We start from the raw sequence: 22,730 nt of genomic DNA on the forward strand, positions 1-22,730 counted from the left end.
TTGCATTTTTTGTCTGAATGCTGAGACCTAAGGGTGTATCATGTACGTCAGTTTTACTTAATTTAATGGCTATTAAAGGAACATGGACCTCGTCAAACTGCAAACAGCGTTTATTAAGCGAAGTTCATAAAGCTGAAAACGTGAAGTTATTTGTTTGAATGCTGGAACTGGAAACAGCCCCCGATGCCTTTACGCCGTGATTTGGTATCTTCAGTGAAATTTAAAAAAACTCGCACCTGAAAACCATTTTCTAGGAAAGAACAACACGACGAGCTGAGGCAGAAATAGAATATTTCTACAGCTGAAAATAAGTATTAAAAGTCTTTTTTGGTTAATGCAACAACAGTTTCCGAACTGGTAACGTCCACTGCCGTTTCGTGTTACACTATGCTTAGCGTTTACAAATCAGTTTGTCCTGGTAAATAACTGCCACCATATCGTTTAAATTGTCATAACAAAGTCTTGTCGATTAAACTGAGGGAACTATGGTATTACAGTAGGCAATAACAAACATTTTTCAATGAAAGTATTGACCGTCTTGTCTAACAGTTGGATAAATGTGTTAACAGTTCTAGAGACTACTTTTGAAATAATAAACAGTTTACTTACTTTTTTTCGTCTTTCTCGTTTTCATTTGACTACCATTTCTACATCGCGTCATGGTTGATGTCTTCCTTGACGACGATGGCGTCTTCTGGAATGACAACTGTCCTTGTCTCGCGGTCAGAGTCATGCAGCAGTCGTTTGAAGAGCATTGTAGTGAACCCATCTTGATCTCTTGACCACCAAATTCGGCTGATCTGGATCAGATAGGACATATCTGTGGCACTATCGGTCGCCATCCCCACTTCAACACCAACCGGTAATTTACAGGAACTGCCTGACCTGTGCGTAGACATTTCGTATGTCTGGAAACTTACCAAGGACTTATCCAATCTATGGCACGCAGAATCGCTGCAGTTTGGTGCTCTGAAGGTGGACCAACATGATGCATACGCTGGGTCGAAAGCTCTTACAGGTTCTGAATTGCATATAGTGAGTCTTTTCGAAGTTTAATGTCAATGAGTTGGCTTTAAACCATTTATTAATATCCATGAAAATATCATTAGCAGATCTTTCTAGAACTACACTCGACATACTATTTATTGCAATACTTCTGTCATCTGCAAACAAAACGAACTCTGCTTCTGGCAGTGTAACTGATGAGAGATCATTAATGTAAACAAGAAAAAGCAATGGCGCTAAGATGGATCCTTGTGGGACACCACATGTAATTTCTTCCCATTCTGATGATGACTGATGACTTAATTCACTAGTCCCTTGCACTGACACCCTTTGTTTCCTGTTAGCGGGGTGTGACTTGAACCATTTTGCAGCACTGCCCGTGACACCATATAATTCTAATTTATTTAAAAGTATGTTGTGGTTTACACAATCGAATGCCTTTGACAAATCACAGAAAATACCTGCTGCTTGTAAATTGTTGTTTAATGAATTAAATACATTTTCATTGTAGGTGTAAATAGCCTTTTCGATATCAGAACCCTTCAGAAATCCAAACTGTGTTCTTGATAATATATTATTTGTGGTCAGATGGTTGAGAAGCTGCCTGTAGATTACTTTTTCTAAAATTTTTGAGAATGCTGGCAAAAGTGAAATCGGTCTGTAGTTTGATGGCATCTCTTTATCCCCTTTCTTGAATAGAGGCTTAACATCTGCATATTTCAGCCAGTCAGGAAATGTGCCAGTTATAATTGACTGGTTACACAAGTAACTTAGAATTGTACTAAACTCACAAGAACATGCCTTAATTAACTTTGTTGATATTTCATCGTAACCACTAGAATGCTTTGTTTTTAAAGATTTTATTATGGAAGTTATTTCTTTTGGTGATGTGAGTGACGTATTCATGTACCTGAAGCTACTTGTAAAGGTTAGTTTCAGATATTCAAGGGCATTACTTACTGATCCTGACAATCCCATTCTATCAGTAACGGATATAAAGTACTTGTTAAATAGATTTGCCACACTATGCCCATCGGTTACTAATGTGTCATTTATTTACCCTTAGTGCTATTTGCTCCTGTTCTTTTCTGGTTATACCAGTCTCCTCTTTCACTATATCCCATATTGTTTTTATTTTGTTCCCTGACATTACTATCTTCTTCTCGTAGTGTATTTGTTTAGATGCCTGAATTACTTTTTTTAATATTTTACAGTATTCCTTGTATTTAGCTAAATCATTAGCATTGGAGCTATTCTTGGTCGACAGATACAGTTTCCTTTTTGTCTTCCAGGAAATCTTTATTCCTTGTGTGATCCATGGTTTTATTATAGACTTCTGTTTAATTTGAGTAACTTTTAGAGGAAAACAGTTTTCAAACATGGTACTGACTTGTTCATGAATGTGTTATATTTTTCATTCATGTCATGAGCACTATAAACATCTTTCCAGTTCATATCATTGAGCAGTTTTCTAAAACACTCAATTTTTGTTTGATTGAATACTCTCCTGTACTCAGATTTAGCAGTCTTGATAATCTGCTTAGAAGATATTAAGAAGATGGTCATCATGTTTTGGCTCGCCAGTATATACTGTATACAAAGGGTGAAGCAAAATACGCGCACTCCTCACATGCCAGCGATAAAAAAATGTTCTCATAAAGTTTCGGCCAGCGAGTACATTCGGCAGGAAAAGGAGGTTTAAGTGTGGCAATCTGGCAACACTGTAATCACATGTATCGTAACTACCACTGTCAGCACATATCACTTGTGCTGTGCAGATGGTGTAGTGGTTAGAGCTTTGGGTTAGTATACAGTAGGTCGAACGTTTGATCTTGCGTTGAGACCCTTTTTTTTTCTTTCTATTTACTAATTTCATTTTGACATTTCATACTGTAATATACACCGTTTCTTAGGTCTCATGTATCCTAAATTTACATTTTGTAGCACTGAGCATAACATATACGTGGTTAGACAAATAAGAAACAGACAGTTGAAACAAATGACCTGTCATAGGACTACAAAAACAATATCAATTTCGAGATGCTGAAGATGATAACACAGTTCAGTAACACAAAATCTACTTTTCATTTATACTACGTGTAATATGAGCTCTCAGATGTCGCACATTAGCAACCAGTGACAATAATAATGTCCATATCAATGACCACATGACCTTCGTAACAGAATACGTTGTCCTCAGAACAACAGATGCTCAAACTGACCTCCCTGCACGTCCAAACATCGCGCAATCCGCTGGATCATACAAATCTCTACCCCTCGCAGTAAAGCTGCGTCCACAGTAAGAAGAGCAGCAGGAACTCGAGCTACCAATTCTTCCACATTCGTCAGAGGAGTAGAGTACACGTGCTTCTTCATGTGTCCCCAGGTTATTTATGTGAGGCAAAGGCGGTGGCTATACAACTGGACCTCCACGTCCAAGTCATTTCCCTGGGAATGTTCTGCCCAAATACTGTGACACATTAATTCCTGAGTGTGGAGGTGCACCATCATGTTCGAACCATATCCTCTGCCGAACATGTAGTGGAACATTTCTATGGTTGTAGTATGGAAGTGCAAATGTTTTCTAGAGGACCTGCTGCAATCGCTGTTGACCAGTAAGATGCCAGATACCGTACCACTTGGACTACATTTATCAAACAAGACACATATCCTTCAATCCAGGATCGAACCGTCGACCTCCTGCACGCTAACCCAAAACTGTATCCACAGCAAAAAGAATACTTGCTGACAGAAACAGTTGCCATACATGTGGTTACAGTGTTGCCAGATAGCCACTCTTTAACGTCTTTTTTCTGCAGGATGCACTCGCCAGACGAATTTTTGTGAAAGACATTTTTTTATCGCTGGCATGTGAGGAGTCGCGCTCCGAAGCCCGAGTGAGCGAATTTCGCTTCACACTATATATATATATATATATATATATATATATATATATATATATATATATATATATATATATATATGTGTGTGTGTGTGTGTGTGTGTGTGTGTGTGTGTGTGTGGTGAAGTGAAATTAGTACAATCAGGCTTCGCATATATATTGACTGGAGGTTTCACCACGTAATCATGGTTGCATAACGAAGTGAACTATCATGCTTACATGTGAAAGGACGTATCTTTTGTCAAACAGACAATGACGGTAGTTGTGCAATCGGATCCAAGCATGCGATAGCAGGATCGTCGACAATGTTAAACATTGATTTCTAACAAGATTAACTGTAACCACTCGCAATATTTCATTACAGTTCAGTATTATTTGATGTCTGTAATTACAATACTACATGAAAAACGCCTGTTTCACTAAAAAAAAATGCTTAAGCTCAGAAAACGATGTGTAATATTTCAGCTGATATCTGATTTGATCGCCGGCCGTTGTGGCCAAGCGGTTCTAGTTAGGTATAAGTAGTTCTAAGTTGTAGGGGACTGATGACCTCAGATGTTAAGTCCCATAGTGCTCAGAGGCATTTGAACTATTTGATTTGATCCATTAAAATCCGTTTGTGAAAGCCTGCGATTTTAAAGACAGTGGGTTTGTTAATAAATATATTTTCTGCTACCAGTAAAAATTCTCTTTTATTTGTCTTTTGCACGAAGCGTTTCGGGAAATGATTCCCATTTTCAAGTACATTTTTCTCTGTGTAGAATGTCATTTTCATATAATGTTTTTGATATGTGATTTCCGCTTTGTTCTGTTGACTTCAACTATTCTTATGCTCCTTTTGCGCAGAGTCTCAAATATGTTACACATCACACACAATTTTCTGTGCACAACGTACATCTAGAATACCTTACATTGTACATTCAAGTTATTCATGATGTACAAAGTACAAAAAAATTGTGTGTGAAATTTAAGGGTGTGAGACTCTGCACAAATGGACTGTTAGAAAACCTGAAGTCAATAGAACACAACAGAACCTCCCACATCAAAAACATTACGTCAAAATGAAATTGTACACAGAGAAAAACGCACTTGAAATAATTTCTCTAAGCCCACAGTGTAAAATATAAGTCAAAAAATTATGACTGGTAGCAGGAAAGTTATTTATAAGCAAACCCCTCAGCTGGTATCTTTCAGCAAGTAGAAAACCTAAATCTGAAAACAAGTTTAATAATTTTTATCTGGATCAATTCTTATACATCACAGAAGAGTTTCTGTTTCAAAATTTGGTGTTTAAAATCTTCGAAAGGATTGCATACCTATGTTTGTTACAACCAAAGTTGAAAGCAATATAAAAAAAATTCTGGACCAATGCCTGTGCACCTTACATCAGTTTCACATTTGAAATTTGGTACCTTAGACGTGCAGAAGGACTGCATACTTACATTTGTTGTAAGTTCTATTGCAAATATACACTCCTCGAATTTTTTTCTTGTTTATTTAACTTGGACCACAAATCGCGAGCATACTTTATTTTAAAAACTGTTATCTAAGATGGCGCTTTGAAAACATTGTTCAGCAACATGACGAAAATATTTTCCACTCTCCTTGACTAAAAGCGAGGGTTTTTTTTTTCATAAGGAACAATACTCTACATGTAGGCATTTTTCAAATATTTTTCTCTATGACAGTGAATGTGACAGTATTCGGATAGCTCTATTAGCTGCACTCAAATTTGTTTTCGTAACGATTTGACAGCGGCTTATCAGCTGTCTATGAGAGCGAAATGTTAGCGTTACATTTATTCAGAGTTTCTCAGGCCTTTCCTTTGAGTATCCGACACGATGAAAGTACACCCTCAATACACACAACTATATTACTTATACATTCAATGCAGACTATCTTTATTTCCAGTATCGTACTGAGGATACTCGTGCCTAACGAACATAACGAAAGTTATCTAAATGTACCTGAATTACGCTAATAAAATTCCGAATGTTGTTCAAAGAAATTTACAGAATATTTTGGTAGAAATGACCTGTGGTTATCAGTGTCTCGTTACAGAGTAGTAATGCAGTTATGAATCGTTCATTTGCCATTACTTCTATGAAAACATCTTCACGATAGTGTTAAAGCCAGTACAAAGCAATAACCAACACATACAACACAAAACACTAACTACATAACAACCACGATGAAAAAGTAGCAATGTATTTAAGGAGTGCTATCGCTGGTTCCTGTTAGATCCTCAAAGTTAAGCGTTATTGGACTTGCCTAGAACCACGCAGGATTAGCCGAGCGGTCTATGGCGCTGCAGTTATATGGACTGTGCGACTGGTCCCGGCGAAGGTTCGAGTCCTCCTTCGGGCATGGGGTTGTGTGTTTGTCCTTAGGATCATTTAGGTTAAGTAGTGGGTAAGCTTAGGGACTGATGACCTTAGCAGTTACGTCCCATAAGATTTCACACACATTTGAACATTTGGCTTGCCTACAACTTCTGTCCTGGTCTATTAAGCGCTATTGGCAAACACGGTGCACTCAGCGCTTGTGAGCCCAATTGAGGAGCTACTTGACTGATAAGTAGCGGCTTTGGTCAAGAAAACTGAAAACGGCCAAGAGAGCGGTGTGCAGACTACATGCCCCTTCATATTCTCATCCACTGACATTATGTACCCCATCGTGCTTACATGTTCTTCTTCAGTATTATTCCATAATGGACCATTCTGTAGCTTGTTTGCCTCCATGCCCTACCAAGATAGAATCATGAGCCTGCCTTAACACTTGAAGGGGTAAATGGCACGGGTATATGCGGACCACACTTTGTGTAATAATCTGTCAACAGCAGTGACATGAGCTTACATCGTGAATTTCTGACAATCTCGGTAAGCAGCCTGAACCCTCCATTAATTGTCAGGCAAATAAACAAATATGTTTCAACTTCGTATTTTGTGACTCAGTCCACCTGCATTTCCATGAGTCTCCCACACACAACGTGTAACTTCAAATTCAAACTCACTTAACTGTAAAGCCCGCTGAGTCAAGCTGTTAGTCGGATCCTTAAGGCCCAGAAGCCATTTTAGTGCTGTGTAGTCCGTATATCCATGTAAATTACAAAAATCGATGTACATTTCTATGCCTGTATTTATGCATGTAGTCTTCCGTACCTCATCTCCTTGTAAGTTACTGGACCAATTTCAGCCAAACTTGGTACACTCAATACCTGAAAGTCACCGCTGTGGGGGGTAAGAACGATCTACCTGGCAGGGGAGTGGGTGTGGGGGTGAAAAAGCAGTGTATCCCATAACACGAGAATACTCATACTTTAGTCATCCAGTATTTGAGAAAGAGAGCATTTAGAAACTTGTAACAAACCTTGCTCATAATTTCAAACATTATGAAATTTTCCTCACTGACGGCTCCCACTAAAGAAAAGTTTATCAATTACTACGTTTTGACTATTGACTATTCTTGCAGTCAAATTACTGCACAAAGCATGACATTTTAATTTATTGTTTCTCTCTTCTACTGACTCTGTTCATGGCAAATTTCACGGACAGTAGCCACGTACACCATTGGGTGTATCTGAAAAATTACATCGCTACACAGCACATAGTTAAGAGGAGTTGGAACGTCCTGTCCTGCCAATGTTAAATTTAGGGATTTGGCTTCCCTGTATTTCAGAAACCACTGTAGTCATTGACATGAAACTTTTACAGGTCATTAAACTGTATGTTCTGAATCTAATGAACTACAATAATTGCATTTCAGACACTACTTTCGGAAATACAATTTTTTAATTACACTGCTAATATTTTGTGTACTTTTATTGCACGTTGTCAAAAATGGCTCTGAGCACTATGGGATTCAACTGCTGTGGTCATTAGTCCCCTAGAACTTAGAACTACTGAAAATGTAAATATTCAGGAGCGGCTTCTAAAGTTTCAAAAGACTGTAACTCACTTAATATATGCTTAATTTTTATTTAGTCACTCAGAAGTACCCTGCACTATACTGTATATCATCTTCTTGATCTTTTTCCAATTTTTTCTTCTTTTCTTCTTTCTGAACTCCTTAGTGGTCAACTGTGCAGCATACTCTGCTTTGTCAATGCGAACCTTCTCCAACCGTTCAAGTTTTGTGATGCAGTTTGTTCCAGGATTAATTCCCATATGCAGTAGCACTTTCACCCTACCAATGTTGCCATCATTAAAAGCAATAACAGTATCACTGACCCCGACTTTAGTGTCTTCATTCCAACAAAAACATTTTTTGATAAGCGAGTCCATATAAGATTACTGAACGGCTCATTGGGATTCTGAGTCTGACCATGCAGCGGCACATAGTGGCCGAGCGGTTTGAGGCACCATGTCCCGGATTGCGCGGCTCCTCCGGAGGTTCGAGTGCTCCATCAGGCAAGTGTGTGTGTGTGTGTGTGTGTGTGTGTGTGTGTGTGTGTGTGTGTGTGTGGTGTGTTTCTTAGCATAAATTAGTTTAAGTGGTGGGTAAGTCTAGGAACCGATGACCTCAGCAGTTTGGTCCTTTGGGAATTCCGACACATTTGAACATTTTCTGACCATGCAGACACTTCTTCAGTAAATCTGGATTGCCATATCTCTAAAAATGGTTCAAATGCCTCTGAACACTATGGAACTTAACATCTGAGGTCATCAGTCCCCTAGAACTTAGAACTACTTAAACCTAACTAAGGTAACCCATACTCCCTGCTTCATTTTCAACAAATTCACAGTATTATTTCTAATGGCCATCCCATAATACTGCTGCAGTTCATCAAACATTTTGTCTGTCTTTTTGCCTCTTATGGTTTTGCCATCAGAAAGTTTCTTGTCTTTCAAACTTTGTTTCAACTTCCTCAACGTGGTGCCCATCCTCTTCTGGACATGACCAACACTTTTAGCCTTTATAACATAGCAACCCACAGCCATCTCTGTGAAAAAGTACCGATTTTATTAGATCTTGAAGTAATGCAAGTAATAAGTTTAACATTTTCAACTGGCGTAGATTATATTTCAAAAAATAAAATCTTCGCTTGTGAGTTTATAAGTGATATAAATATTATTTTATTCGGAAAGTTGAAAATTTTATAGTGAGATATTAACCGAAAGTGTGAAAAAAAAAATTCCATTCTAACACCCCTGAAGGAGATACTGTCGTGTAAGCTACTGTGGGAGCCAGCACAGACACAAACAAGGAAGAAGAGGATTTGTGATGGCCAGTCACAGGAATCCAAAATGATCTGTACATAACACTTCCAGACTAATAGAAAACTTTATTTCTAAACAGGAAAGAACCATAACTTCTTGTTATGAGATGATTTCGTGTGCTTCCTGTGCCTCCCACATGCAATTACATTTACTCTTTATTACTTTTTGTAGACCACAGCCAAGTTTCATCTTCCTATTAGTCAGTACTGATGCTCTCAAAGTCTGCGACCGAACTGGGCCTGACCAGCATGGGCGGCTGGTTACGTCTGCGTCGACAGGAGGTGCTGAACTCTGTCTTCCTGGAGGTGTGGTACTGTCTGCTCTTTCTGTTGGAGTGTAAGTCAGCGCCTTCTTGACGCCATTTTGCACCACTGCACTGGTAAGAGTGCAGTCGATGCTTTAGGACTGCATAGATACATCATCATAAACATTGAGCTGCTTGAAACTGGAACTGCAGGGCGAAATTCGCTAGAAGTACAGGCGAAATATATCAACGGATATGTATGAAAATATGTTAACTACATGATAAATATATCTGACATGCGTCTAGGTGGATAATCCACAGATAAAAAGTTCATCCTTTACCCTTTCTATTGTATTGTATGTTAACCGGGGGCCTAGAAATGATGTAGAGGTCCCATCCCCGCCGCAGCTGCAGTGGTCCACAACCCCACGACGACTATCACAGTCCACTTAACTCCTCCCCCACCCCACAATGAGCCACGCTTTCATGGTTATTGTGCGGTTCGGCCACCAGTGGACCCCCCACCCCCACCTCCTCTCGCTCCCCACGCAACGTCTCACACCAGACGTGTGTAACCCCTATGTTTGCGTGGTAGAGTAATGGTGGTGTATGCGTACGTGAAGAACTTGTTTGCGCAGCAATCGCCGACATAGTGCAGCTGAGGCGGAATAAGGGGAACCAGCCTGCACTCGCCAAGGCAGATAGAAAACCTCCCAAAACCATCCACAGACTGGCCGACTCACCGGACCTCGACACAACTCCACTGGGCGGATTCGTGCCGGGGACCAGATGCTCCTTCCCAATCCGGAAAGCTGTAAATTAGACCGCACGGCTAGCCGGGTGGGTTCCTATACCCTTAGTTACACTCTGGAAAGAAGTACTGCCATAGTAAGAACCACCAGTCTACTATTGGGGTAAGCATGATAATGTGTACAAAGAAGAGGAAGGAGGGGATGGACAGACAGTGAGGGGAAAGGAGATGGGCACAGAGAGAGGGAGGAAGATGTAAATAGAAAATGTGCAGACAGGGGAGAGGGATAAGGACAAAGAAAACGAAGAAGAGAAGTGATCTAGAGAAAGGAAAGATGAGGAGACAGACAGAGACAGGGGGAGGAAGAGATAGGCAGAGGGAGGGGGAGGTGGAGATGAACAGAAGGGCAGGAGGAATGGACCAAGAGTGGGAAGAGGAGGAGAGGGACAGGGAGGGAGAGAGAAGGAGATGGATGGACAAAGGCAAGAGGAGGAGATGAACTGGGAGATAGGAAATGGGAAGATGAACAGAGAGAGGGAGAGGAGGAGATAGGCAGAGAGGGACAGGAGGAAAGGGACAAAGAGAGGGGGACGTGGAGACAGAATTAGAGGGGAGGAGCCTATTGATAGAGAGAGGGGGAGGAAATTTGCGGTAAGTTCTATGGGACCAGACTGCTGTGCTCATTGGTCCCTACGTTTACATGCTACTTAATATAACTTTAACTAACTTACGCTAAGGACAAAACACACACCCATGCCCGAGGGAGGACTCGAACCTGCGATGGGGAGAGCTGTGCGAACCGTTACTAGGCGCCCTAGACCACGAGGCTACCCCGCGGCTGAGGGGGAAGAGGACAGGGACAGAGAATGGGGGGTGAAGGACATGGACAGAGAGCAGCTAAGGAGGAGATGGACAGAGTGAGGGGTAGGAGGAGATGGACTAATAGAAAAATGGAATTAATACGTACCTGGGCAATGCTGGGTACTCAGCTAGACTGTTAGAGTATCGACCACACAAGTGGCAACGGAAATAAGTGATTCTGTAAATCATAGTGAACATCTCCTTTTGAGTAGTTGGGTAATTATTTTCCTCCTCATTTAACTGTCTAGAAGAACAAGCTACCAAGTGTTCTGCTCCATCAGTTCCTGACTCAGAATGCACCACAGGCTATGACTCTTAACATAACATGATAATACAAACTGTTTCTGATAATCTAGGAATGTAAGGATGGGACCAGTGGTCAATAAATCGCTTAATCGCACAAAGAATTATTCGCATTCTGGAGTTCAATGAAAGTTCACCCCCTTTCACTAAATGTATCGGAGGTCTTCCTATTTCTGCAAAATCTGGCACAAATTTTCTACAATAATTAGTTATCCCAAGATGGAACTGTAGGTGTCAGGAATTCTCACACAGCTTCCATTGCGACTTTCTACAATATTTGTTGAATGTGGCGCGGATGGCCAAATCCATAACACATGGTCTCAGCATTAAAAACTACTTTGCTATTCCTATGGCTAGTCAGTTCACACTCCATTCTGGCCAATAATTGGCTGATAAGGCAAACTTATTTTAGTACAAATGACAAACTAAATGTCAGTCATGTTCCTCATAAATGACTGTAGACATGATGTAATTGCACCATGAGTTTCTGGATGTCCTTAGAGGAGATCATAATATTGTCCAGCTACACCAAGTGTTATTTCTGCTTTAATCAGCGTAGTAACTGCACATTTGGTATGCATCTATGGCTGTCCTTTGATTTATATATATGTAGCCACAATAAAATCTACAAGCCTTGCTTCTCTCTGAGCTCTTTTTTGGACACAGTTACTACCGATGCTACCCAAGAGCTGGTGCTCTCTTCCATAAACCCATCATGGAGCTGCTGGTTAACGAACATCACTGGTTGCAGATGATATGGAATTGGTACAGTTTTATATACACAACTAAATCACTCCCAGTGAGAACATTATACAGGTTTAGTGGCGTAGCTGGCAATGGTCTGAAAAGACTATAAAACTCTCAAGTGTTCTTCTAATAGTCTTTCCAAATTCTCTCCATCACATTCTTTTCAAAGCGACAACTCGCCACACAGTGTGGCATATCGACAGACTTACCACCGTTTGAAAATTCTTACCTGAATCTTTATCTAATTCTTCCTCCTCCAATATTTCCAAGTTAGCTATCAGCGAACCTCATGGTAGCTCCACTTCTAGTGAACCGAAATTGTCCACACTGACAGGAGCTTTCATCAGTCTCTTTTGCATAGGATGAACTGTGACAAATAAAACACAATGTCTTGTCAAATTCTTGGTTTTCTAACAAGGGCTCAACCACACACAATGTATTAACTGGCATGTCCACTCCTAGGTCCATCCAGACTATCTTCCCCATTACTCCCCTTCTGGACTTACATCCCATGAGTCGACTCAAAGAGCTTAGAGACCAAGTATGGAGCTTAGAGTGCTTCCCTGAAGTCTGGGGTCTGCATGGATCTTTCAGCAGAAAAACTAAGACCGAACGAGGCCCCACCGAGCTTCCCCCTCCCCCCATCCCACTTCTTTGTCCTCCTGTAGCTCGACTTCGGCGTGATGTTCAATCAGGAAAACAAGTTCAAATAAGACGTCATAACTTAATCCCATGCTAGGGAGAACTTCCACGCAATCCGTGAAGCCAGTACCCCCCGTGGAAATCAAATACTGCCAAACCCCCCTCCCTACATCACTTAGCATACAATGGCGTGGGTTCAGATTTCTTATATAAAGCTTGCCCTCAGTGGCTACCGATACCTGCAGTCCCATATGTAGCAAAAATTTGCACATTCTTGCTGCTACATAGTTGGTTAAACAATAGTCAGCCACTAGTTCCACAGTTAGGTACCGTGTGCAAATATTTACTGGGAATGCTGCACTGTGGCTCCACAGCTTCCTCTTTCATTTAACGTTATGGTGCAAGATCCACCCTGTAGTATCCATCCTCATGTTTGTGTATACCTGTACTGGCAATTTATTTCAGAGTGTCCAACATATTTATACTTCTTGCATTGCAACTTTCTGCAATACATCATGTTGATTGTGCCCCATCTGACCACATTTAAAACACATGATGTATTTGTGTGTGTGTATACCTGTACTGACAATTTCGTTCAGAGTGTCCAACATATTTATACTTCTTGCATTGCCACTTTCTGCAATACATCATGTTGATTGTGCCCCAGCTGACCACATTTAAAACACATGATGTATGTGTGTGTGTGTGTGTGTGTGTGTGTGTGTGTGTGTGTGTGAATTTTCCTAAGGGACCGAACTGCTGTGGACATCGGTCCCTAGACTTACACACTACTTAAACTTACTAATGCTAAGAACAACAGACACACCCATGCCCGAGGTAGGTCTCGAACCTCCGGTGGGAGGGGCCGCGCAATCCGTGACATAGCGGCTTAAACCGCGCGGCCACTCCAAGTAGCTAACACATGGTCTCAGCATTATAAACTACTTTATTTTTCCTATGTTTAGTCACTGCATCCAAAGCTGTGGCATCTGGTACAGCCACGTTTAATGTTTGTGAAAACCCTACGCACACTTTATGTGTCATCTCGGCAGACAGGCTCCGAATAAGCGTATCTACTGCTGTTTGTCTGCTTCCAACAAAACAGCCCCACTGGCGTTGTCATCATCTGTCACTTCGAAAATATTAATGTTTATTTTCCGTATGCATTCCACAAAACTCCCCACATACTCTCCCTTTCTCTGAGTTTTCCTTTAAGTTGTTCCAGATAATACCTAAATGTGTTCTTTCTTCTATAAGGCTCCAGCAGTTCTTCCTGAAGGTCCTGGAAAGACAGAGAATTTTGCAACTTTTCATGACACATCATGTATGCTCTAGCAACACCTGCTAATTTCACTTGACCCATACTTAAAAACTGCTCGTCATTCCAGTCCACCAATTTTTCATCTATATATAAATTATCTAAACAAAAAACAAAATATGATCGCGAGATTCTCCCGAAAATCGAGTCACTAATGAGACGGTGCTTGCATGCAGGACAGGTTGTCATATGTTAAGTGTTGACTGACCCCTGCTTTCCTCCCTTAGCCTGTCAACCTTCCTATGTAAATCCGCATTATCAGCCTGCACTTGAGCTAACTGATCCAGGAAATGCTGAATTTTTACCTGAGGTGGTACTTTTTCACTTTCTGCCCTTTTTTTGGGGTCTTCTGCATACCGACACTCTTTGCTCTACACTTTTCCTTCCTCATGTGTTCCACCAGCGGAACAACCAGCAGCTGCCGTAGCCTGAATGACAAGAAAATCTTGCCACGGTGCAGTGCTCCCTCACGCTGTACGTCACCTACAAACAGCCATTTCAGCCACTGAAATATGTATCCAGTAACTTACTGATATGGTTTCGAAACCAATCGTTACTACTCCTGCTGTTCCTGGCATAATGGAGCGAAGAGGGATGAAAGTTTCAGAAACCATCGATAGTGTCTTTTGAGACGTGGCACTACTACAGAAAGAACAAGGGCCGGTAAGAAAGAAATGCAGTATCCGTTGCAATGGAACTATCCTACTTTTACCCCAAATGATGTAAGAAAACCATGGAAACCCTTCATCGGGAAGGCTTTACGAGGATCTGAACCCTTCTCCCGACGAAGAGCCGGTGTCTTAACCATTAAGCCATCCGCCAGCTCTCTGGAAGTGTAGTTATGACCTGTGTGCCTCCTGCTGTGTGCAGGGCTACGACACGATGGTGGGTGAGCGGGGAGCTCAGTTGTCCGGAGGCCAGAAGCAGCGCATCGCCATCGCCAGGGCGCTGGTGCGCCGCCCTAAGATCCTGCTGCTGGACGAGGCCACCTCTGCTCTGGACACCAGCAGCGAGGCCAAGGTGCAGGCCGCGCTAGACAAGGTGGGTGCGCCTCTTACTCTGGGACTCTACCTCCAGTGAAGTCTTTGGTACTTCCAAGCCCGTAAAACAAGACATCCCGGAAAATATTTTGAATCAGTGACTTTTTAGGGTTCCATACATCAATAGATAAAAGCGGAACCCTTATGGGATCCCTTCGTTGTCCATTTGTTTGCCTGTCTGTCTGTCTCTCTCATTATCATAGACCCCTTTTCTCAGGAACAGGTAGGCGTATCAAATTTAAATTGCCACGTATTATGGTCTGTAGTTACTGGGCTGTTAAATGTAAGCTTCTACGTCAATATAACCCAAAGATACGGCCAGTTAAGTCGCATACTTTGATACTCGCAAACTTACTCATCAAAACCTACACTGTTCTTCCTCTTAACCTAGAATCACGAAATTTACCAAGAAGCAATTTTTCACAATACAACGTAAGTAAAAATACCGAGAATTGTTAATTTGTAATTTAGCACGCAGTTTCTTTCATTTCTTATAAAACTATATGACTATCTGGCCTTCTGTTAAGACCCCATTCTCACAGGAATGGGTAGGCATATCGGGTTCAAATTTATGTTACCTACTGTAATCTGCAGTTCTTTGAGGTGTAAAAACGACAAGAGTCTAACTCAATGCACTAAAAACATACGGTCATTTATGTTACATATTTTGATAGTCGAAAACTTACTCTGTAAAATGTAGAGGGTACTCCCCTTGATGTAAAATAACAAAATTCATAAGAAGAAAGGTTTCACAGCACAAGTAGAGGTAAAAGTCCAAAGATTGTTCAATTGTAATTGTAACAAACGAAAAAAGTATTTCTTTTGTTGTTTGTTATCCGACTTCGGACTTGATATTAAAATATTCTTGGAATCCCTGAAACCGATATCTTGTAGATAACGGGCAAAAATCGTCGATATCCTCGATTCCCAGAATGCATGCACTTCCTTTATACGTAATTAAGTTTGTACTAAACCCTCAGTGCGCTAGTCCTAAACTACCTGTCCAGTTTTTTTTAGATTCATCATTCTGTAACTTACAGCAATAAATAAACGCTTTCACAATTACAGAATTTACAGCATAATAATTAACGCTATCTGACATAGGTTTAATTGAAATATTCAGAAGTAGGAAATGCTTTCATCGAGCACCCGAGGGAAAAAGCAAAGATTGAGCCAGTATTTGAACGAGTGTAATATTGCAGTTACATCCTCTAACCTGTACCACGACCTATGACTTTACTTCCCATTTAGTCAAGATCAAGGGCAATGGGGATGTGAAACCACACTTTCTAAGGCTATCGCCTTTTCATAACAGAAACATGAAATATAATATGGGCGTTCAATAACTAATGCAACACTTCTTTCTTAAAGAAGGTTGATTCTATTCAGGATTGCAATTCGTCATTTTATTCCCTATTCTTTTAGCTATAAAATTCTATTTTTCAACACAATCTCTATTCAGTGGTACGGCCTTACGCTACTTTTTTGGGAGGGCCTTTATGCCTGCATAGTACCACGCTACTGGTCTAGGTCGGAGCCAACGTCTTGCTCCGTCAATAACCTCCCCACCATCCACGAACTGCGTGCCTTGGAGTGCATCCTTCATTGCGCCAGATGGAAGTTTTCTGTTACACAGCGAGGATCCCATCAGACACACGCCTTTGAGTATCCCAACTGGTGAACGAGTTTGTCAGCACTGCCAACAGGACGTCTAGTTTAGCAGCCAGATGTCTGACTGTGATCCGTCGTTCACCTCGAATGAGAATGCCCACACGTTCCAGGAGTTACAGCTGTGTGCGGCCGGCCGGCACGCGGAAGGTCATGCAGGTTTGCATGGCCTTGTTACAATGACGGCAGAGGCCTCGCCCAACGACGTACCATGCATTTGTTCACTGCCAAGTCTCCATAGACATTCGGCAAGCTTCTATGAATATCTGCGATGCCCTGATTTTCCGACAAAACAAACTCAACGACAGCTCTCTGCTTGGAAGCCAATTTGATGGCTACCTATAGTGCCACCACCTATCGGAACTTCACGAAACTATAGAGGCTGTACTATACGCGGCAGTTTTTTTCTATGTATAGTCCAACTTCTTCGAGCTATGTTACTTGGCAGCGGCGCTCCATGCGAAAGTTACTTTCGTCCTTGAGCTTTGAGCACTGTGTATTTCTGCAATGGCAACCCGTTTCTAAATAATAATTCCACTGAAGGCACAATGTACGTAGTAGTAACTTGTTCTCAGATTAAATACTGTTTCACAAAAAAGAAGTAAAAGTTCATAAGCGGAGCGAGTTTAATAAGTGACTCCCCCCCCCCGAGTCTATAAGTCCCTCCAGATCCTCGAGCACCATGCACTCCTCCACGCCTTCCATATATGCCTCCCGTCCCCCACGCAGATCCTCTATGACCTGATTCCTTTACCCCATCTGCTCCTATTTCTCGAACATATCCACATTACACTTCCCGCCGCCTTGATCCCACTCATCCCCTGGTTGCTCTTCTCCTCTCCAAATCCCGCCCTCTGCCACGCCTTCACTGTTATGTCTCGCCTACCCTCCATCTCTGCACCCTTCATCTCCTTTCCCAAGGTGGCTTCCGTCAACTCCCCTTCCCAGATGATGCCCTCTCTCCCTCCATTTATCCCTCCTATCAACTCTGATCCTTACCTCCCCCTCTTTTCCTCTGTCCTTTCCCTGGGCTCCCTCTTCTCCCCCTTTCCAACCTGTTTTTCCCCACCTACCCTCTCTCTGCCTCCCTTCTCTCCTTTCTGCTCTCCTCTCCACTACTTTTTCCACTCCTTTCGTGTCCACCCAGCCCCCTCTTTTCTATGTCCCCTCCCTCCATCGGCTCCCCCCTTTTTCTTTTCCTCTCCTCTCCTCTTCTACTCCTCATAGGTCCTGGTGCTCGCCCCCCACACCCCCCATCTGCCTCTGTGTCACCTGTCTAGTGCTGTTATAAGTGAGTGCTGAATGTTGTGCATCCCCTGTCAGTGCTGTGAACAGCCACCATACTGTCGCTAGTTGTGTTTTTTATCTCGTGCGAACAGAAACCAGATTTTCGTCGTGTTTTTCAATTGTTCCTGTCTACTTCTTCGTCCGTATCGTCACCGCAGTGTTTTTTTTTATATTTTAAATTCGACACCTTACCGCCATTTTATAGTTTTTTACAATGTCACCGTTTTATTGCCTGCTTTTCTTGTTTCTATCTATTCTCATTATGTTTTTTAAACTTTTCTGTAGGCTGTAGACCAGCATATTACGCTCTGGGAGGGGGGACTGAAATCCAATAAAGAAACAAAATTATAATAATAAGTGACTACTCACTACTTTCACTTCACAGTAATCAGTAGTTATTAATCATTTCTCAATAAGCAACAGCAACAATCAGATTATGTTTGTCCAAGTGTGGCCCACGAAGAGTACAATTCCATTAAACATCAGAATGGCACCAAAGGAATCTCTACACAACCTATAATACTCGGAACAATATTAAAAGAATGGATAGGTAATGAATGCCATATCCTAATCTCACGGATACAATTTGAAATAGAAATTTTGTTCCGTGAACATGAAACAAAATTCTCTCTTTCAACAGTGGATGTTACGTCGAGACGTAACGGAAAGTACATCTATAGCTCCGAAAGCGTTGCAACTAAAATATTTCGGTTACACGATAAATTACACAAATCTTAAGGCTGTCGGTTCAACTAAAGACCTAGGAATTGGCCGCACTACACAGCCGCGCTGTCCTGGACGCCTTGACATGATTCGCGCTGCTCCCTCCGTCCGAGGTTCGAGCCCTCTGTCGGGCATGGGTGTGTGTGTTGTCCTTAGCGTAAGGAAGTTAGATTAAGTAGTGAGTAAGCCTAGGGACCGATGGCCTTAGCAGTTTGGTCCCATAGGAACTTACCACCACAACCTAGATATTACAATTACCAACAACTGAGATTGAAATGACCATTTAGATAACGTTCTGAGGAAGTCAAACCAAAGATTGCTTTATTGGTAGTACACTTAGATGATGCAACGGGTCTACTAAAGAAGATGCCTGCACTGTCCTTGTCCGTCCTCTGCTAGAGTACTGCTGTGCAATATGGAATACTGTCAAATAGGATCGACAGAGAACATCGAAAAAGTCTAAAGAAGGAAATCTCGTTTTGTATTATCACAATATATGGGAAAAAATGTCACGAATATGATACAGAAGGTGGTTGGCAGTCACTAAAACGAAGGTGTTTTTCTTTGCGGCGATAACTTTTCGCGAAATTTCAATGACCAACTGTCTCTTCTGAATGCGAATATATTTTATTGACACCAACCTACCTAGGAAGAAATGATCAGCCTAATAAAATAAGAGAGGTCATAACTCTTGCGAAAAGATTTAAGTGATCGTTTTTTCCACCCACTATCGACAGTATAACAGTATAGAAATAGCAAGCGGTTCGATGAACCTTCTGCCGTGTACGTAAGTGCGAACTGCAGAGTAGTGTTGATGTAGACGTAGGAGCTGTCCTAGCGTAATCCCGATCTCACCAAAGTTCTTGTACATGGCATCGTGGAAGTGACCATCGGAACGTAAAATAGGGCTGTTGTCGGCCTCCGTAGCGTAGCGGTAGCGTTGCCGCCTAACACGCAGGGAGCCCAGGTTCGATTTCCGGCAGAGGACTGGAAGTTGTGTGTCCTTCATCATCATTGACTCGTAAGTCATCGATGTGGCGTCACCTAAAGAGGACTTGCAGTACGACGGCCGAACTCCCCCGAATGGGGCCTCCCGGCCAACAATGCCATACGATCTTTTCATAGGACTGTTACAGGCAGCATCCTCATGATGCACCTGGCCTAACGACTCCAGAAAGGCAAGCTAGCCCCGAATATCGTGAACAACCAGTGAGTTCAAAGACAGCAAACAAGGCCTTTCTCTAGCGTTCAGAGGGGCAAGACAGAATTCTGTCGTCCAAACACATGATTGATGAGACAGCTATACGTCCATAGATATCGACTACAGATTTACCTTCACTTTGCCAGACAAAGAATGCAGTACGCTTAGCGGTAGACAATCGAAGTACAGAACGACTTTGCAATAATTTACAGGTTTGCAGTTCACGTAAAAATAAAATCTTTGAATGGTGACTTTGAATGTATGTCTCTTAACAGGGTGCAATCTCTTGATAATAACGTGAACAAGTTCAGATTTTTCCACACGATATTGGTCACAACAGTACAGATATCCGAAGAAAATGCATTCTAAGAGAAAAAAAAGATACATTATCCGAATGGGACGGATATCAGTAGATGTAATGTACATGAACAGACGAAAAGTGACTACAAATTCAGAAAAATTATATAATTTGTTCAAGAGAAAGGGCTTCACGAATTGAGCTAGTCAATAACGCTTTCGTCCACCTCTGGCCCTTATCCAAGCACTTATTCGGCTTGGCATTGGTTGGTAGAATTGTTGGATGTACTCCTAAGGGATACTACGCCAAATTCTGTCCAATTGGCGCCTTAGATCGTCAAAATCGCGAGCTGGTTGGAGAGCCCTACAAGTAATGCTCCAAAGTTTCTTAATTGGGGAGAGATCCAGCAGATTTGCTGACCAAGTTAGAGTTTGGCAAGCACAGATACATGCAGTAGAAACTCTCGCCGTAGCGGACGGGCATTATCGTGCTGAAATGTAAGTCCAGAATGGTTTGCCATCAAGGGTAACAAAACACGACGTCAAATATCGTCGATACGTCACTGCTATGTAAGGGTGCCACGGATGACAAACAAATGGGTCCTACTATGAAAAGAAATGGCACCCCAGACCGTCACCCCTGGATATCGGGTCTTATGGTACGTGCACACAACATACGCCGATTTCCATTCATATATTTCTTTGTGGTGCATCGTTTCTTTTCTTTTTACTTTTTTGCTTAGAATGTACACTACTGGCCATTAAAATAGCTACACCACGAAGTTGACGTGCTACAGACGCGAAATTTAACCGACAGGAAGAAGATGCTGTGATATGCAAATGATTAGCGTTTCAGAGCATTCACACAAGATTGGCACCGGTCGCGACACCTATAACGTGCTGACATGAGGAAAGTTTCCAACTAATTTCTCATCCACAAACAGCAGTTGATCGGCGTTCCCTGGTGAAACGTTGTTGTGATGCCTCGTGTAAGGAGGAGAAATGCATGCCATCACGTTTCCGACTTTGATAAAGGTCGGATTGTAGCCTATCGCGATTGCAGTTTATCGTATCGCGACATTGCTACTCGCGTTGGTCGAAATCCAATGACTGTTAGCAGTATGGAATCGGTGGGTCAGGAGGGTAATACGGAACGCCGTGCTGGATCCCAACAGCCTCGTATCACTAGCAGTCGAGATAACAGGCATCTTATCCGCATGGCTGTAAAGGATCGTGCAACCACGTCTCGATCCCTGAGTCAACAGATGGAGACGTCTGCAAGACACAACGATCAGCACGAACAGTTCGACGACGTTTGCAGCAGCATGGACTATCAGCCCGGAGACCATGACAGCGGTTACCCTTGATGCTGCATCAAAGACAGGAGCGCCTGCGATGGTGTACGCAACGACGAACCTGGGTGCACGAATGGCAAAACGTCATGGTTTCGGATGAATACAGGGTCTGTTTACAGCATCATCATGGTCGCATCCATGTTTGGCGACATCACGGTGAACGCACATTGGAAGCGTGTATTCATCATTGCCATACTGGCGTATCACCCGGTGTGATGGTATGAGGTGCCATTGGTTGCACGTCTCGGTCACCTCTTGTTCGCATTGACGGCACTTTGAACAGTGGAGGTTACGTTTCAGATGTGTTACGACCCGTGATTCCACCCTCGATCGATCCCTGTGAAACGCTACATTTCAGCAGGATAATGCACGACCGCATGTTACAGGTCCTGTACGGGCCTTTGTGGATACAGAAAATGTTCGACTGTTGCCCTGGCCAGCACGTTCTCCAGTCACTACTATTGATGAACTGCATGGACAGCTGTACCTGTACACGCCATCCACGCTCTGCTTGACTCAATGCCCAGGCGTATCAAAGCCGCTATTACGGCCAGAGGTGGTCGTTCTGGGTACTGATTTCTCAGGATCTGTGCACCCATATTGTGTGAAAATGTAATCATATGTCAGTTCTAGTATAATATGTTTGTCCAGTGAATACCCGTTTTCTTCTTGGTGTAGCAATTTTAATGACCAGCAGTGCAAATCCGAGTCTATGACCTTTAGTTGAGCATCGCTGGCAACGTCCCAAGCAGTATAGCAACGCGAGACGATTTATCGGGCAGAGTCCAGCGGAGTGCAGCGATGTCGTGCAGCGGCAGTAGTGGTGGGAAGGCGCTGAATTCACCAATCTTACATGTCTTAAGCTTGACACCTTCATCTGTATTTACTGCTTTTATTCATATGCAACAGGATTCGGTGTTACAATTTACCATCTTCGGGCACTGCTATGACTTTGCGTGATCGCGTTGATACTGGGAATCATTATTATACATTCTGTAGAACATTCAAACACATCGGGGGCCGCTAAGCTGAAGCTTCTTATCGCCTATGTCGTAAACGGTTGCAGTACATCAAACTGAAGCTTGATGTGTTGCCAATTTTGCACGTACATGCAGATCGTTGCCAGACAGGGATTTTATACAAAACGAACAGGGGAGAACCGAACAT

General features: G+C 42.3%; 1 protein-coding gene across 4 annotated transcripts in view; it reads left to right on the forward strand.

The window, feature by feature from the left end:
- Positions 1-22,730, forward strand: part of LOC126354015 (ATP-dependent translocase ABCB1-like) — a 243,714-nt gene that overhangs the window by 140,263 nt on the left and 80,721 nt on the right. For all 4 annotated transcript variants that reach the window (XM_050003336.1, XM_050003337.1, XM_050003334.1 and 1 more), the window contains one exon: positions 14,863-15,033. In XM_050003336.1, the coding sequence (XP_049859293.1) occupies positions 14,863-15,033 (171 nt within the window). The remainder of the gene's footprint in view (positions 1-14,862; positions 15,034-22,730) is intronic.

This window comes from Schistocerca gregaria, chromosome 3 (genome assembly GCF_023897955.1).
Source record: "Schistocerca gregaria isolate iqSchGreg1 chromosome 3, iqSchGreg1.2, whole genome shotgun sequence".
In the NCBI taxonomy this organism is placed as follows: domain Eukaryota; kingdom Metazoa; phylum Arthropoda; class Insecta; order Orthoptera; family Acrididae; genus Schistocerca; species Schistocerca gregaria.